Genomic DNA, 19,518 nt, shown 5'->3' with positions numbered 1-19,518 from the left:
GCCTCAGTTATTCTGCTATTGATCCCATCTAGAGTATTTTTTATTTCATGTATTGTGTTTTTAATCGATGCTTGATTCATCTTTAGTTCTTCTAGGTCCTTGTTAACTGTTTCTTGCATTTTGTCTATTCTATTTCCAAGATTTTGGATCTGGGAAATAGAATCTTGGAGCATCTTTACCATCATTATTCTGAATTCTTTTTCAGGTAGACTGCCTATTACCTCTTCATTTGTTAGGTCTGGTGGGTTTTTATCTTGCTCCTTCTCCTGCTGTGTGTTTTTCTGTCTTCTCATTTTGCTTATGTTACTGTGTTTGGGGTCTCCTTTTTGCAGGCTGCAGGTTCGTAGTTCCCGTTGTTTTTGGTGTCTGTCTCCAGTGGCTAAGGTTGGTTTAGTGGGTTGTGTAAGCTTCCTGTTGGAGGGGACTAGTGCCTGTGTTCTGGTGGATGAGGCTGGACCTTGTCTTTCTGGTGGGCAGGTCCACGTCTGGTGGTGTGTTTTGGGGTGTCTGCGGACTTTTTATGATTTTAGGCCACCCCTCTGCTAATGGGTGGCGTTGTGTTCCTGTCTTGCTAGTTGTTTGGCTTAGGGTGTCCATCACTGTAGCTTGCTGGTCGTTGAGAGAAGCTGGGTGCTGGTGTTGAGATGGAGATCTCTGGAAGATTTTTGCCGTTTGATATTATGTGGAGCTGGGAGGTCTCTTGTGGACCAGTGTCCTGAAGTTGGCTCTCCCACCTCAGAGGCACAGCACTGACTCCGGGCTCCTCAATTTGGGATGATTTATTGTCTATTCATGTATTCCACAGATGCAGGGTACATCAAGTTGATTGTGGAGCTTTAATCCGCTGCTTCTGAGGCTGCTGGGAGAGGTTTCCCTTTCTCTTCTTTGTTCTCACAGCTCCTGGGTCTCAGCTTTGGATTTGGCCCCACCTCTGCGTGTAGGTCGCCGGAGGGCGTCTGTTCTTCGCTCAGACAGGACAGGGTTAAAGGAGCAGCCTCTTCGGGGACTCTGGCTCACTCAGGCCGGGCGGGAGGGAGGGGCACGGAGTGCGGGGCGAGCCTGCAGCGGCAGAGGTCGGCGTGACGTTGCACCAGCCCAAGCCGCGCCGTGCGTTCTCCCAGGGAAGCCGCCCCTGGATCCTGGGACCCTGGCAGTGGAGGGCTGCACAGGCTCCCGGAAGGGCGGTGTGGGCAGTGACCTGCGCTCGCACACAGGCTTCTTGGCGGCGGCAGCAGCAGCCCCAGCGTCCCCCGCCCGTCACTGGGCTCCGCGCTTTCAGTCGCGACTCGCACCCGTCTGTGGAGCCCCTTTAAGCAGCGCTCTTAATCCCGTCTCCTCGCGCACCAGGAAACCAAGAGGGAAGAAAAAGCCTCTTGCCTCTTCAGCAGCTCCAGAGTTTTCCCGGACTCCCTCCCGGCTAGCTGTGGCACATTAGCCCCCTTCAGGCTGAGTTCTCGCCGCCAGCCCCAGTCCTCTCCCTGCGCTCTGACCGAAGCCCGAGCCTCAGCTTCCAGCGCTGCGCGCCCCGGCGGGCGAGCAGACAAGCCTCTCGGGCTGGTGAGTGCCGCTCGGCACCGATCCTCTGTGTGGGGATCTCTCCGCTTTGCCCTACCCAGGTATGTGGGGGGTTTCTTGCCTTTTGGGAGGTCTGGGGTCTTCTGCCAGCGTTCAGTAGGTGTTCTGTAGGAGTTGTTCCACGTGTAGCTGTATTTCTGGTGTATCCGTGGGGAGGAAGGTGATCTCCGCGTCTTACTCTTCCGCCATCTTACCCGGAAGTGTCTGGCTTAACTCTTAAATCCAAATCTTACTTTCCATTTATTGCCCAAAGTCTTTTAGATTTACGATAGAGCAACATGGTTTTTTCAAATAGTAGCCGAGAGGGCCAAGAAGCAGAGCTAGGTGTTGGGGAAAACCAAAAGATTTGGGGAGAAAATTTTTTGTGTGGGGCAAGTCAAGACCAGAAGAATTAATGGTGGAAAAATGACAAGCCCCTGAAGGGAAAATATCTACCTGGCAATAGTTATCTCCTGAGGCGTGAGGGAACTAGTAACCAGAAGCCTTTACTGACCCATCCAGAAGTGCAGAAAGAATAGACATGACTTAGCAAAACTAGAGTCCAGGTCCAGGAAGATTTTAATTAGGTGGGAAAGGAAAAGAGTCATTTCTCAAATAACTACAGAGAGATTATTCAAAGACTATTTTAAGCCCTTTGTAGACATTCTTTTACCTCCCAAGTAAATCCTGGTTTACTCTCTCTCATTATTACTTGACAAACGTTAGCGGTAAGATTATCAAAACCCTCCGAACTCAAAAAAAACCGCAAGATTTCCGCTCTTCTGTACATCATTTGTACTTTCAAATCAGATGATACACAAACAACATGTCCTTATAAAACGTTTGCTAAAGTATTAAAGAAACAAAGTGTTGAGTAAGCTTCTAAAATTTATCATTCAGGCAAATATAAATAAATTTTGGATTTTCTGCTGTTTAAAATTATTCAAACGCTTGATTTCCTATAGAAGCCCACATTCAGTGGGCACTGGGTATATGCCGGCTGTTCTTATTTGAATCTACAGACAACGTAAACCAGATTAGTTTATTCCTAAACATTTCTTCTCATCTTCTACAAGCTCTGAACCTTGGGTCAGAATTTACACATTCACTTTAAAGAGAAAAAAGGATGTATGTTACCTTAGTGGTTGAAAACTTATAGAAAAATGAAAAAGAAAATACTTCATGGGACATAAATGGTTTACTCAGGTTAAGAATGGAGATAGGCATCCATGCCATTTCAGAATCCAAACATTCAAAATTATTTAAACTCTGAAGGTAATAATGGGACTTTCTAATTTATCAAGGTGATGACTCTGTTTTGATCTATCCTAGCCCTTAATCATCTTCTAATTAGCAATATCTTTGGATTCAACACCTGCTTTTTCTCACTAAAGATGGTGAGTTATTTAGGCTTAATGCATAATATTGAAATAATGGTGCTTTTCCTGTCACATTTATCTCTTATTCCATTAAAGAAAAGAATTGGCAACAATTCTTCTACTGAGAAATCATTTAAATTAATATTGCTTAGGAATATAAATGATTTTTATTAATCAAGTTTTGATTAAAGGGTAGCTAGCCACAATATGGCCTGCGGGTAGACATTAAGCATCTTGGTGTTCAGTGAACTCATCAACTGCAGTGTATTACATCAGATACTATCCATTTAAAGTCAAAATTGGCATTAAGCTTTTTAAAGAATTCATGTTGCATTAATTGGGATGATTCAACATTTGGTAATTGTTTCGGGTTTCTTATAAGGGTAATAGCCAAGTGACAAGTAGTGGTGAGTTTCAGAAGAAAATGTAAAACTCATTTCAGTGATTTGTAGTTTATTTTGCATATTACATTACTTCACTTATCTTTTCACTTTTACTGGGGTATAATTGACAAATAAAATGGTGATATTTTTAAAGTGTATAACGTGATCATTTGATACACGTATATATTGTGAAGGGATTCCCACCATTGATTTAATTAACACATTCATCATCTCATATATTTCCTCTTTTTTCTTTTCTTTACTATAGTCACCGTGTTATACAATAGATCCTCAGACCTTATTCATCTTATAACTGAAGGTTTGCACCCTTTCACCAACCTCTCCCTATTTCCCCCATTCTCTCAGCCCCTGACAACCAGCATTTACTGTTTCTATGAGTTCAACTTTTTTTTTAATGATTCCATATATAAGTGATACCATTAGGTATTTGTCTTTCTCTGTCTGTTTCACTTAACACAGTGCCCTCTAGGTTCATCCATGTTGTAGCAAATGGCAGGATTTCCATCTTTTTTAAGGTTGAACAATAGTCCATTGTATATATATCACATTTTCTTTATCCAGTCATCCACTAATGGACATTTAGGACATTAGTTGTTTCTAATCCTTGACTATTGTGAATAATGCTGCAGTGAACATAGGCGTGCAGCTATCTTTTTGAGATAATGATTTCATTTCCTTTGGATACATACCCAGAAGTAGAATTGATGGATCATATAGTAGTTCTACTTTTAATTTTTTGAGGAACCTCTGTACTGTTTTCCATAATGCCTGTACCAGTTTACATTCCCAACAGTGATATACAAGGGTTCTTTTTTCTCCACATTGTCATCAGCATTTATCTCTTGTCTTTTTGGTAATAGGGATCCTAACAGGTGTGAAATGATATCTCACTGTGGTTTTGATTTGCATTTACCTGATGATTATTGATAGTGAGCACCTTTTCATATACCTGTTGGTCGTTTGTATGTCTTCCTTGGAAAAATGTATTTTTAGGTCCTTTGTCCATTTATCAATTGGATGTTTTGTTTTGTTTTGTTTTGTTTGCTATTGCGTTGCAGGGGTTCCTTGTATACTTTGGATATTTAATCCTTCATCAGATATGTGGTTTGCAAATATTTTCTCCCATTCCATACGTGGTCTTTTCATTCTATTGATTCTATTCATTATTTGCTGTGCAGAAGCTCTTTAGTTTGATGTAGTCCCATCTGTGTATTTTTGCTTTTTTTGCCTTTGCTTTGGGTGTTTAATAAATTTATCTCACCTTATTGTGTTCTAATATGTGCTAGGCATTTTCCAAGAGATTAACACATATCTATTTAATGTTCATAACAACGTGTAGTACATCCAATGTTCTCCCTGTGTTGCTAATGGGAAAAGTCAATTTCGATGTTAAAAGCTTTTTTCTCTAGGTGATTCATCACATAGGTGTCAGAGCCAACCCACAATGAATCTGACTCCAAATTCTATGAGCAAATCCACTGTACTATATTTTTTCACTAAATAGTACATAAAGCAAATGATTTTTTTCTGCATTATACTATGATCCAGTTCAAAACTTAAAAAAAAAAATTGCCATAGATACAGCAAACATAAATGAGGACAAAGTAGTTCAAGGGCAGTTCATACAGTAACCCAGTAGGATCATTTTGTTTGCAGCTTAAAATTTCATAGGATGTAATTCATTTACATTTGAGTGGATTGATTCATCTATTCATTTTAACAAACGTGAAAATGTTTACTGGGCCCCTCTCAGGAGTGAGGCACGATGCGACATTTTGAGAGTTAAAAAGAAGAATGAATGAGACATCGTCCCTTTTGTCAAGAACTCTACCATCTAGTTGGGTAGAAGAGACATAAAATGATAACTATTATACAAACTACGTAAAATTTCCATACAATTGGTATGCATGTGTGTTCAAGAGGGTCTGGTTTCACTTCCATGGCCCCCAAAGGACATAACCAAGATACCCCTGTCTCTAAAAAGGAGACATTGGGCTAATTTGTTAAAAGCATTATGTGAAGCATAGCCCGTGGTTTGAAGCAAACGTGGCTATCAAACCGAATTAATAGTTTTCCTCTTAGAATTGTTCTTGTTCCAGCTCCTAAAAAAAGATTTTAGAAAAGCTTTATTTGATTGACTTGTCCCATTGTAAAGTATTCACCTGCTGTGAAATGAAGCCACAGAGGAAAAAAAAAGTTGAATAATTTAACCTTTTTATTTGTAAAGATAATCAGGGTTTTTCTGATTACATCTTAACTTCATAAATGTTAAATAACCTATCAGCATCTAGTTGTTGTAAATTATGAAAAGGAGCCTCGCAAGGAATATTAACCAACGAAATCCTTGTTCTTTAGTGAACAGGAAAATGTGTTATGGCAGCTTGTCATCGTGCAACTGGTAACTTTGACACCAAATAACAAAACTGCCATTTGCACTTCGGGTAAATTGGTTCACATGAGTTTCCACTGCTCCTCTGGCTCTGACATAAATTTATGAACTCAGGAACTAACCAAGTCGTGTGTCTTGCCAGCTGACTTTAACAAATATGCCCATTTCATTTCATTTAGTCATCAGAATACCAGGGGGCTAGGTCGTTTCAGACTCATTGCAGATGGTCTAGGGTTTGCAGGAACACAGGAGGCTTTCATGTCACTGTCCTATAAATTATGACAGTGGAGGGGGCCCTCTTCCTAAATAAATGCATGTCAGTGCTTGACATGTTCACAGCTTCAAGGAGCGTTTCCTGTTTCAACACCTCATAGGTGTGTATAAGGACATTTATTAACCAAGATGTGGAAAATTACCTTTTCTGGGTTCACGCTTTGACCAGCCATGATCAAGATTATGTCTATATTTGAAATGTGGTGGAAGTACAGTTTTGTTCCCTGACCTCCTAGGAGTCCTGTCCTTTTAAGCAGAGAAGTTACTGGAAGCAGACCAGTAGGTACAGACTAAAGACATATAATGAGGTGCAACCTCAGACAAATCAAAGGGAAGACCACTCTAAATTACTGCTGAGAATGAAGACTAGGATATCGTTACAGGAAGACAGGTTGACCACATCCAAGTATACGTAAAAAATAAAACTAGGTAACAAGATAGTTATAAAGATATTTACTTGATTCAATGCAGCATTGCTGTAATTGTAATTAGAATAGCAGCTTTATATAAAGATGGGTTCAGAAGTGTTAGAAGGCACATGAAAACAGTGTCATAACTGGGTTTTGGGGTTTTTTTTTGCATTTCGTTCCATTTCCTTTTGTAGAGATGTCTGTCATTTTTTCAGTACTTTCTATTTGCAGTAATGAACTAAAATGCTTTACATACATTTTTTAATTTAATCCTTTCAGCACTTTAAGATGTGGCTATTAGTGTCATCATTTTACAGGTGAAGAGACTGGCATCCATAGAGGGTGGGTAATTTACCAGGGACAAATGAAGGTAGAAGAGGGATTTGATCTGACTCCATTCTGTGGTTTATCTAGTTCAAGACTCATGGCATATTTTTCAAATGTGTGTTTGTCAAACTTTCCTACAAGTTCTACCCTAAGATCAGAGAAGACAGAATGAACATGCAATCCCAGGAGGTTTGGAAAAAACCTGAAGCAATCACCATAACCTTGCAATTTTTTTAAGGTCTTGCTTTTTATCTTAAAAATTCATGCAAATTTGGCATTGAATTCCAATGTGTTTGTCTCCATCCCCCAAATAATGTATTGTATAATTTATCATTCAGGGGTGCGTTTTCTATTAATCTCTTTAGTTAAAGCATGATATGCGGTTGTATTTCAGGATATTAAGTCAGTCTGAAGAAAGCCGACCCCAATGTCCAGGCAATTCTTCCTCTCTTCATTTCATCATATATATGTGTGTACAAACAGCAACCTTTTATTCCCACTGCTTTATAGACTATGTCAGGGTAACGATAAGGAGAAATGCCCCAAATCTGAGGTGGGATGCTGTGACATGCCAAGATACTCTGGATGGATATTCCCATAAACATATCTTCCTGCTGTGAAAGGTCAAATTGCAAACCAAGAGGGTACTGATTCACTCTTCAATCTCTTTTACTACCTCGAGCAATTCTCCCCAAAGAACGTCTTTAGTGGGGGGGGGGACCTGATTATATTGCTCTTTATTTTACCTCTAATACAGTACTTAAGTTTTCCTCACCTATTAATAAATTCAGAGTCTCCAACGCTCCCTGTAATCAACCCCCTTCATACAACTCTCAAACTTCGTAATTATAGCAGTCTTGTTGGGAGCAGTAAAAACATTCCCAGTTTTGTCTTGCAATTGAGAATTAAGCCTTGAAGAATATCTTCTAAATGAGCTCATTACATGTACTCACTATACCATTAAAGAGAAAATGAATTTACTTAAATTTTCTAGATATTAATCTTTGTTGTGATATCTGAAAAAAATAACATAGAATTGTCTATTACCTGAGACTGAGCGGAAGCATCATGGTCCTAGACAACTCTTCATCCCATGTCTGAGGAAGATTACACATAATAAATTCATTTTAAAGCAATAGTAAGTGACAAAAATTAAATTGTGTTTGGACTGCACCACGAATAGTATCTGTACTTGTTCAACACAGTGGTTATGTCTGCATAAACTTTTTCGGCTGGTGTACAGTTCACTCTGAAGTGACGATAGAGTTAAAAAAAACTGAGTAGAGAAAGTTCCCATCACTCACTACACATAAAAATTTCTAGTCTTGTGCTTTTTAGGGAGAAAAATCCACACCCAATTTTTGTGAACAAGGGATAGCAGGATTCTGCTGGTTTTCCCTAGCTTGGGCAGGGGAGTTGTGTATTTCACAAATTTTACAAGTCAAATTGATTTTGGGAAAGAGGGACATGTTTGTCCTTTTCTCCAAAAATACTTGGACAAAAGTCCACAAATGTCCAGGGTGTGTGTATCCTGGTTTGGGAAACCTGCTCTTCAGAACTTTAAGTATTTACCTATAATTTCGTTCCATCAGTGGTAATTCTAATTCCTCCATCACTGTTTTCGCTGTATCTAATCAGTCTCCAAGACCTGTTCTGCCTGTCTATGCATGTTCTCTCAAAATTATCCTTTCACTTTTTCCCCCGGTTGTCCTAATCCAAGTCTTTATTATCAAGAGACAGCATAAATATAGAGAGATAAGCTTTACTATCAGATGGGCCTGAGTTCAAGTCTGGCCACCCCAATTAATCTGTGTGATATCTGCAACAGGTTTCTCCTCTGGCCCTTGGTTTTCTCATTTTAAAAAATGGTAGTGATATTTACCTTACAATATTGTCATGTGGTTTCATTCATTCATTCAATCAACATTTGTGCTACCGCTCTGTACTAAAATCTAAGCACTGAAACTACCTTCAAGAGAAGAACAAAGTCCCCAGCTGTATGAAGTTGACTTTCTAGTGATGTGAAATGAGATAATGTGTGTTGCCTGGCATAAGACAGGAATGCAATGAAATGCTGTTCTTGTTTTGTTGTTGCTACAACCATGCAACCACTTTCCAACTGGTAACCCTACTTCCTGGCTCACATGTTTTCAATCCATTGTTCACTGATTATATATAAAACCCAAACTTCTTGAAGAAACAAATGATAGAATATACTTGTCACTTGAGCTTGAGAGTGAAGAAGGCAGGGTCTACTCTAAGGGTCTTACTCCAAGGCCTCCAGCGTAGGGAAATGGAGAGAGGAAACCAAAGAAGAATAACAGGTTTGGGAGTGGAAAATAGTGTAATTCTTTTTTGGACCTTTTAAGATTGAGGTCTCTGGGAAGGAGGCTGTTCAAAATACAAATCTGGAACATGAGGAAAGGTATAAAGCCAGAGAGAAGAATTTAGGAATCGATGATAGAATAACAGTAAGTTAAGCTGTAAGGACAAAAGCAACAGTTTAATTAGGATGCTGTAAATTTAAAATTAAAATTCTCAGCCTGGGTTGCCAAATTCAGCACCATCTAGCACCTTTCCAAAGGAAATGATTGATGAGTCCTTCTGATGAGGATCAGTATTTCCTTCAGAGACTCCTTGTTTTCATCCATCCTACACAAAATACTGAGCACCTCTGGTATTTACTAGCTCTTCTGCCCCTCATACATTGGAGCTGTAGCTACCAAAAGCAAAACCACATTTCATTCTTTAGACCTCATTCTTTAGTCCTGTGTTGTAGATTTCCTTGTTTCTGTAGCAAAGAAACTTATTTAAGTATTACAAAGGTAAGTAACGAAGCCCACATGTTAGAAGTTGTCAGATCAATGAGAAACTTTAGTGGGCCTAAAGTTCCAATATATTCATTCAAGGCTCATAATCTCTCCTTAAGAAAGTGTGCATGTTGTTCATGGCCAAATAAACCTTACAGGCACTTAATTCTATGAATAGATTGTGAAGAGGCTAAACTGACCGGACCTTCTTTCTTTAGGAGGCATTGTGAAAGATGACAGTTTTTGATCCCAAATTTCATATACATTTAGGTCCATAAGTCTCACTGACAGAGTGGACTGTCCTGACTCAATAATTAATGCACTGGGAATTCTCTAGGTAGACTATGATTTGGATACTTCATGGGCCATTATGTCAAGGATCCGTGTCAGATGAGATGCATACACAATGCCTACAGAAAAATTATTGTCACAAGCAAAACTGGTGGGGTTTTTTATGTACTTTAAGAGTAAGTAAGCCTAGGAAAAATATATGACCATTTCTAATTGCCTTGTATTTATTTGCCTTGAAATAGGCCTTCGTTTTTATTTGCCTGTAGAGTATATCTTTGAATAGTATTATTATGTTTAATTTGTTTTCGAAAATGGGTGATAAACATTTCTTACTTTTGGAATAGGCATTCTAATGTTTTCCAACGTAAGTTTCATGCAGTTATTAATCGCTATATAAAGCACTAGTATACATTTAAGTTTAAAATTTGAAACGTACATTTTTCTTAAAAGAGGAACATTTGTTGACCAAACAGACATACATGTTTTTATTCTCTCTCTCTTTAAAGGGATCCTCACTCCCAAAATACCTGTGGAGTACAGTGTCTTACTCAACGCTGGAAGTGTAACACCTCTGATCTTCTCTGCTGGTCATCATCAGTCCATCCTTCTGGAAAATTTGGCTCCATCCACACAGTATGAGACAAGGATACAAGCATGTCAAAATGGTGAAAGTCTTTCAGACACTCGTCCAGGGTTTTTTTATTAAAAGTATTTTATTTAAACAAAAATTCCTTAAAAAGGATTAGATTCTCAATTCAAATACAAAGACTAACATTTCATTTCTTATTGGTACTGGACTGTTTACCCAGACAAATCAGAGCCTGGCACTGAGTGAAGCATTATGCATTTCTGCACATTAAATCATGAATATTTAAATATAGGAAAATGGTGGTTTTGCAAAGTCTTGTTTTATAAGGCCCTTTAAAAGAAAAACACCTAGAGCACATACAATAATCATTGGTAATATAAAACAAAATAGGCATTACAAAAATCTCATAGGAAATGTACTCACCTTGGTTCTATTTCAGTTTTATTTAGGAGTGGGAGAGTAGGAAGGGAGACATTATTTAGAAGTTGAGTTACACTCAAATGAATCAACATATTTTACAGTGCTTCCCTGATACCTGTCTCGTGTACCTAACCTGTCACCTTGAGATTCATGGCTTAGGCTAGTGGTCAATGAAGTCGTCATCTGTCTGTGTGGTCTTAAGGAAGAGCCCCTCTCACTTCCTGTATACCTCCAGGTGTTATATAATATATAACACCCAACTGCTAAGAGAGAAGAAGTATAACTCAAAACAAGTTGCTTCACCTTAGATTAAAGAAATTTATCAACCTTATACTCAACATGAAACTCCTGTCCTTAAGAACTTCTGTTTCCAAATGCATACTATTTCCCGTAGAGTTGGTTAGGACTAGGGGGTCTGCAATTTTGCTATGCTTCATCTCTGAAATTGAGTCAGTTTGCCCACTTGTCTCTACAAACCAGACTCAGACATTTTGTTTGAAGAGTATTGCTTTCCCTGATCCACTCTTCAGCTAATCCACATGGAAATAGCTTTAAATTAAGGTTTTCTTGATTTAAATGCAAAAATCAACTTCTGCCTCTCCATGTCCCTAAAGCTATGCTGTGAAGAAACAATATCCTTCAAATTCATTGTTTGACTTTTGTGTGTTGAGGAAATAATCATTATTTTTAAATATTAGCAAAAATAAGATACTATTAAGAGCATACATGATGTTCAGGTCACACATACAGTTACAAAATTGAAACATATTTTCACTTTCTGGCTAGAATAACTGCAGTAAATTAGAGAAACCTCAGCTCAGACAAGCATAAGCTTTATTGTCTATGCCTGTATAAAAATGTGGTTAATTAATGGATTTCCCAAAAATGATTCCTTATTTAAATATTCAAATCCTGAAGAAATTTAAATACTAGTCTAAAGTATGTTTACAAAATTTGTGTGTATACAAAATTTCAGATAAAATAATTGTCATGATATTCGTACCCTTCTGTGTGTACATGTAACTCTTTTCGCTGCTTGACAAATTATTAAAGGTCTTGGTTTTCTTTTTTTTCAAGGAGGTTGTGGAGTTAGCAGTAGGATATTTGTCAGAACAGCTGAAGGAGCCCCCATGGATCTAAATTCTCCTGTTCTTAAGGCACTGGGATCAGCTTGCATAGTGGTTAAATGGATGCCACCTAAAAAACCAAATGGAGTCATCATCAACTACTTTATTCACAGGTAACATTGACTATTACTATTATTGTTGATTATTTAAGAATGTGTACTATTCCAGGACTGTAGAATCAAATACATTTTCTATTTCCATAAGGGAATTGATGGGAATTCATGTGTTTTGAAGCACCTACTAGAAACTAAAATTGGTATTGGAAACTTCTACACATTATCCAAGGAAAAAAGCCACAACTACCATGTAACATTTTTGTTTGAGCCCTCTTTGAAAGATGAGACCTCATAGCCCAAGAAGGCTTACCTTTGATGGAAAAGTAGAGCTGTCCTCTGGAGGTTCATTGACCAAGAGACATACTCATTCCAGAGGAAGAACCAGGTCTAGGACAAAAATTCTAATTATATCCCACCACCTAGTATGTGGAGATTGGAAAGGCTTTTTCTCATCCTTAAAAGATGGCACTTTTCACTCTGCAGTTCCCCTTCTGTTTTGAGGTTTCCACTCACCTGGCTAGATGGTGTTAATGCAGCTTCTTTTCACCATGATATGCAGAGTTAATTAAGTGTAGCCACCTAAAAGGAAGAAAAGAGGGAAAGAGAGAAGGGAGAGGAAGAGAAGGAGAAAAAGTGAGGAGAGTGAGAGTGAGAATGAGAGGGGAAGAAAGAGAGTAAGAGAGAGAGAGAGATGGTGGTTCCATGGGCATTTTGGTTTGAAGGGTATTGTGCTACTTGATCCAGTTTTCATTTGATCAGCATGGACATAGTTTTAAATTAATGTTTTCTTCAAATATATAATGAGGAGAAAGAGGAAAGAGAGAAAGAGACAGACAGGGAGAGATGGAGGGAGAGGGAGGAAGAGAGAGAGCAGGAAAGGAGAAAGTAAAACAAAAACAGAGGGAAGGGGCCAGAGAACCTCTCAACTGAGAGTTTGCTATTCAGGCTGCTATAACAAAAATACCATAAATTGTGTGGTTTATAAACAACAAACATTAATTTCTCACAGTTCTGGATTCTGGGAAGTCCAAGATCAAGGTGCTGACTGATTGACTGTATGGTGAGGGCCCATTTCCTGGCTCACAGATGGCCATCTTCTCACTGTGTCCTCACATGGCAGAAGCAGCAGGGGCCATGTGGGGTCTCTTTTATAAGGGCACTGATCCCATTCATGAGGGCCCCACCCTCATGACCTAATCACCTCCCAAAGGCCCCACCTCCTAATACCATCCCCTTGGAGGTTAGGATTGCAACATATGAATTTGGGGGAAACACAATCATTCAGATCATAGCACTGAGATGGAAAAGACACTTTCTAAGACAGACACCGGCAGAAAAAAATTTGCAGCTGTAAACCCCATTCCAAAAGCCATCTATTTAAATCAGGCATACAAAGCCCAACACATTTTTTTATCAGATCCTCATCTCACTTCAGCATCCTTTGTTAGCCTCTCCTGCAGCCTCATGCCTTCCCTTGTTTAGTCCTATGCCCTGGACACATTGTGAAACTTAGTTTAGGCTCCTCTTATAACTTCAGATATTGAAACCCTTTCATTCAGACCAATCTTCAGCTATGGGAATGTAAGGAAAATTATGAAGGGAGAAAGTATTACTGCATTTCTGGTTTTGTAAATCACATTGCCATAAATGAGGAAGCCAAATGTTTTCTTCTCAGAAAACATTAATTTGAAGAATAACATTTCTGATTCAAATACACATGAACATGTAAAAATGGCTAATATGAATTTACATTTTACATTAAACACATTAGTGCAGCCTTTACAATGCCCATCTTTGGAATAGTTTTCTTTCATCTACTCAATGCTAATTGTATGAGAAAAGCACATCAAATTCCTATTCTGAATAAAGGGAAATAAAGTATCTGTTATAGACCAGGAAGAGGCTTCACTCTGTTGGTTTTGTAAATAATGCTTATGATTACAGTGACTATTCCATGGCAGCTATAGAGAGGGAAAACAAGAAATATAATGCAGAAAGCCCACTTCAATGAAAAATACTGTAAATTGAATTTGACAGCATTTGATGGCATTTGATTATTCTAGTCACAGCCAAACAATGATATAAAGAGTAATATGAAACAGAATGTGTTACTGCCTAGCAGACTCAAAAGCAATAAACCTTCCTCCAATGTGACACAATCATTTCACAATCATAATTGTAGCCTGTTTGATACCTCTGAGTACAGCAGAAGGGCACTGACTGACATAGATACATTTTGTTTTTTATTTAAAGTGAAATGAAAATGGTGCGCTGGGGCTCCAGATACAATCGTTATATTCACCTACATAGGCATGAATCACTTGGCAGTTATTTCAGCTGAAGTTTAAATGTGCTTAGACAACAACAATATCAAATTTTTCTTAGATAGCTGCAAAAAAAAAAAATCAGGAATTTGTAAGGACAGAAATAGAATGTAGACACAGAGTTCTTTTTCATTCTGGGACTCCATAGAGCCCCGCGTATAGTTATAGACACAACACTACGGTATTTCTGGGGAGGTTAGGGCATGTAATTTCTGTTTCATCATTTGCCTCCTCTTTCTTCTATCACCACCAAAGGAAATCCATTTAGCTCAAATCAAAGACGGGGTTTGACCTATGCAGATATTTTCTTTAAATTGCGGGAAGCCAACTTGCCTATCCCATCTTGAAGATGCTTGTCTCTGCTCTCTCCAAGCCCCCAAATCATTTCCCCTCAGTAATTCCCAACTATTGTTTAAATGTTGCCTCTAGATATCATCCTGTTAAAAAGAATCTGCCCTAATAAACAGGTAAGATGCTTATGACTTTAGAAAACAAAACAAAAAATAAGCTAGTAAGGAGAAGACTATTCATGTGATTGCTTCTGGTTAGTTCACCTGTTAACATGATATTTTATTTTTGCTTCTGGTTAGTTCACCTGTTAACATAATATTTTATTTAGGCTACTTTGTTGACCAATGTGAGTTACAAAAGAGATTTCCTACAATAGGGACAACCTTTATGTTAGTGTTTTGCAACCTGTTTACTGATAGGGTGTACATAAGGCCATCTTGGGCATTTGCTTTCTTCTCATAACAAGTTTGGCTTGTATAATAAAGATTCTTCCGTATTTCCCCTTTATTTTATATCTGTAATCTTGTAAATGGCAAAATCCACCCACAAAATCCAACCTCCATCTACAAAATCCACCAAACACTTTTTCTTAAGACTTTACAAAATACGTAATAAAATGATCTCCCACTAGGAGCTTCCATTTTAAGAAAGACAAAAATGCCTGGGGTTTTATTTTCAAAAGCAGCCTCTAAATAAAGAAAAAGATTGGATCAATGTTCAGTAAAAGACAAAAATATATTAAAACACCTTCTAAATGCTGTAAAAGTAAAAATAAGTGATGAACCTTCCAAGTATTCAAATAACTAAGCATTCAGAAAAACTGAGTCAGGTTTTGAAGGATAAAATCTGAGATAGTTTGAATGGATGGATGATATGGAAGAACATTCCAAGCAGGGTACCATAAATAATATTTTTTTAGAATGAATAATTAAGCTGATTGAGTAAACTAAGAAAAAAGGGCATTGATTCAAAGGTGAAGGAATTTTTATGCAATCAATTTGTACTATGTGGAAAGACAGTATGGATGTGAAGATGGATGGATAGATAGATAGATACAGATAGGTAGATGGATAATAGCTGACAGATAGTGTTCATATCTACTGTAAGATCTGAGCCCTATTACCAAGGACTTTTACTATAGTAGGAGATGTAAGTCAAACTAAGCAAACAAAACAATGAGCAATATAATGTGAGAAATATAAATATTTACCAAAATATTTACAGGAGACAGGGATTCTTTCTGTCTGGAATATTTATGGAAGACTTCCATGGATGAAGTTGATGTCATTGAGACTTGGCCTTACAATATAAAAATTTAATGACTGTCTAAATTAGAAATAATTTTTTAACAGTACAGAATATTACAAAGGTTATGTATCCCTTTTTTATGACTTACCCATGTGTATAATTCCCATCGATAGACATAACTATTCATTTTAATATATGTAACATTGATGTTTTCTATTTATAGTTTCCCTTACATAAGGAATTATATTGTTCAAATTTTCTTTGGCCATTTGGACACACACACACACACACACACACACACACACCCCTCATTTCTTTTAATGACTCTACAATATTTTATTATATGGATGTGTATCATGTATTATTTAACCAGTCTCCTATTGGTGGCAAAATCAGTGATTTCCAAGTTTTCATTACAAAAGCAATTCTCCAAAAAAATCTTTACAATAAACATATGGAAGATTATTCTTAGTACTAGAAGTGCAGGATCCAATTCTGTGCGTTTTAAATTTTTGGAGATTGCTAAATGGTCTTCTTAAAATAGTATATAAGAATTTCTAATTCTGAAAACTCTAATCAATACTGGGACTCAAAAATCTTTCAAATCTTTGCTAGTTCAATATTTTAAATGGTATATTATTGTTTTAATTAAAATTTTGGTCATTATAAGTCAGGCTGTTCATTTATTTATTTCTAATATATATTTGCTATTTGTGTGTGTATAGTACAGTATATATCTTTAGACTATTTTCTTTTAGATTGTTTCTTGTTAATTTATCTATGCTTTTTATATATTATGGAAATTCTTTTAGTGATCATATTAAAAATAACACATCAATTATTTCTTCCAGCACTTTTCTGGCTCTACTCCTTATATCTAAATATAGATTGGATTTTGGTTTTTGTTTTCTTGAAGTATAATTAACACATTATTATTAGTTTCAAGTGTACAGCATAATGATTCAATATTTGTATACACTTCAAAATGATCACCACAATAAGTCTAGTTACCATCTGTCACCATATACAGTTACAAAATTTTTTCTTTATGATGACAACTATTTTTTTACTTTCTTAGCAACTTTCAAATTTGCAACATAATATTACTGGCCCTAGTCACCATGCTGTACATTACACACTTATTTCTTTTATATCTAGAAATTTGTACCCCTTTTCCCACTCTGCCCATCCCTCAGAGCCCTCCCCTCTTTTAGCCACCAGTCTATTCCCTGTATCTGTGAGTCTGGTTTTGTTTTCTTTTGTTCATTTGTTTTGTTTTTTAGATTTCACATGTGAGTGAAATCCTATGGTATTTGTCTTTCTCTGATTTATTTCACTTAGCATAATACCCTCAAGGTCCATTCATGTTGTCATAAATGGCAAATTTTTATTCTTTTTTATGGCTGAGTAGTACTCCTTATATATATACCACATCTTCTTTATCCATTCATCCATAGATGGACACTTAGGTTACTTCCGTATCTTGGCTATTGTAAAAAATGCTGCAATGAACATAGGGATACATATATCTTTTCAAATTATTGTTTTTATTTTTTTGTATAAATACCCAGAAGTGGAATTGCTGAAGTTCTATTTTTAATCTTTTGAGGACCCTCCATACTGTTTTCCATTGTGTCTGTACCAATATATGTTTCTGTCACCAGTGTACAAGGTTTCCCTTTTCTCCACATCCTCACCAACATTTGTTATTTCTTGTCCTTTTGATAATAGTCATTCTGACAGGTGTGAGATGATATATCATTGTGGTTTTGACTTGCATTTCACTGGTGATTAGTAATGCTGAGCATCTTTTCATGTGCCTGTTGGCCATCTGTATGTCTTCTTTGTAAAAAAATGTGTATTCAGACCCTCTGCCATTTTTTAATTGGATTGTTTGTTTTTCTGTTGTTGAGCTGTATGAGTTCTTTATATATTTTGGATATTTACTCCTTATCAGATATATGACTTGAAAATATCTTCTCCCATTCAGTAGGTTGACTTTTTATTTTATTGATGGTTTCCTTCCTTTTTAGTTTAATTTAGTCCCATTTATTTATTTTTGTTTTTGTTGCCATTGCTTTTGGAGTTAGATCCAAAAAGCTATTGCTAAGAGCAATGTCCAGGAGCTCACTGCCTAACATTTCTTCCAGGAGTTTTATGGTTTCTGATCTTACATTAATAGACTGATTTTGTTTTAAGGAATGAGACAGGAAATCTAGACATTTGTGGGTTTTTTTCTCAGAAAAATTAACTTTTGATAATTGGAATTCAGTCTTTAATTACACTTATATAAAATAACATGGAGAAAATTTACCTTCAATAGACTCATACATTTACCTCGAATAGAATATCATTCAGTGAACTTCTTTTTTTTTTTTTTTTTTTTTTTTTTTTTTTGCGGTACGCGGGCCTCTCACTGTTGTGGCCTCTCCCGTTGCGGAGCACAGGCTCCGGACGCGCAGGCTCAGCGGCCATGGCTCATGGGACCAGCCGCTCCGCGGCATGTGGGATCTTCCCGGACCGGGGCACGAACCCGCGTCCCCTGCATCGTCAGGCAAACTCTCAACCACTGTGCCACCAGGGAAGCCCCTCAGTGAACTTCTAACAAGTGTATTTCAGGATGAAAGAGTAACCTTAGAAGGAAGCTCTGAGATGGAGGAAAGAATAGTGAACACTGAATCAATTTGTTCAATGAATGGATAAATATTTAAAACCTTTACAAAGTAATTTTTTAAAATAATGGCTAAGTTGCAAGGTTTTTAAAAAGCAGGAGTAAAAATGTTGTACAAAAATAATTTGAAGACCCCATCTATCTGTAAGAGTGGTTAGACAGAGCTAGGAAACCTCCCAGGAAACCTTGCTTTTCCAACTGTGCAGGCTTAAGCTTCTCTGGCTGATGTGACAAGGACTCTACAGGTTGCAACCAAAAGCTCTCTTGATTGGTGAATGTACTTCCCAAACACTCTCAATTCATGTCTCTTTTTGTATCAATTAGGCATTCGTTATTTTTTTTAAACTATCTAGTTTGTCAACATTATTTTACAATTTACTGATTTGAAATGCCACCTATACAAAATTCCCATGTGTCATATCATCCATTTCAGGACTTTGTATTCTGTTTCCTTTGTGGTAGATAAAATATTAGCAAGCAAAGACTGATGGCAGAGACATCGCAGGTGAATAAAATTACTGGAATAAGCAAAATACCCAACACTGAAGACATAGGGTTCCATGGTCAGGCTTGGCTGGAGACTTTGTTATTTGTAGGGGGAATTTAGAAGGTCGGCTTGACAGTAGATTTTGGAAGACTTTCAATACTAGGCTGAGGAGTTTAGGGTTTTGATTTGGAAACAATGAGAGCCATTGAAGATTTGGAGTAAAATAGAGAAGCAATGTGACAGAATGGACAAAGCATGGCATTTGTAGTCAGAAGATATGGCTTCAGGTCCTGGGTCTGCCACTTACAAGTTATGTGACCTTGGGCAAGTCACTATGTTCCCTAAGCTTTCACTTTTATGTAAGTTAGGCTGATAAACATAGAAAATAATTAACCTCTAGAATTTCATAGGAATTAAGTGAAATCATGTATGTGAAAGTACTGTGTTAAACATAAAGCACAATAAAAA

General features: G+C 37.4%; 1 protein-coding gene across 2 annotated transcripts in view; it reads left to right on the top strand.

The window, feature by feature from the left end:
* Positions 1 to 19,518, top strand: part of USH2A (usherin) — a gene marked incomplete at both ends in the record, with an annotated part of 794,746 nt that overhangs the window by 657,738 nt on the left and 117,490 nt on the right. For both annotated transcript variants that reach the window (XM_081220997.1, XM_081220996.1), the window contains 2 exons: positions 10,344 to 10,502; positions 11,924 to 12,086. In XM_081220997.1, the coding sequence (XP_081077123.1) occupies positions 10,344 to 10,502; positions 11,924 to 12,086 (322 nt within the window). The remainder of the gene's footprint in view (positions 1 to 10,343; positions 10,503 to 11,923; positions 12,087 to 19,518) is intronic.

The sequence above is a fragment of the Mesoplodon bidens genome (assembly GCF_964165515.1).
Source record: "Mesoplodon bidens genome assembly, chromosome: 2".
Lineage (NCBI taxonomy): Eukaryota > Metazoa > Chordata > Mammalia > Artiodactyla > Ziphiidae > Mesoplodon > Mesoplodon bidens.
This window is presented reverse-complemented; position numbering and strand designations above follow the sequence as displayed.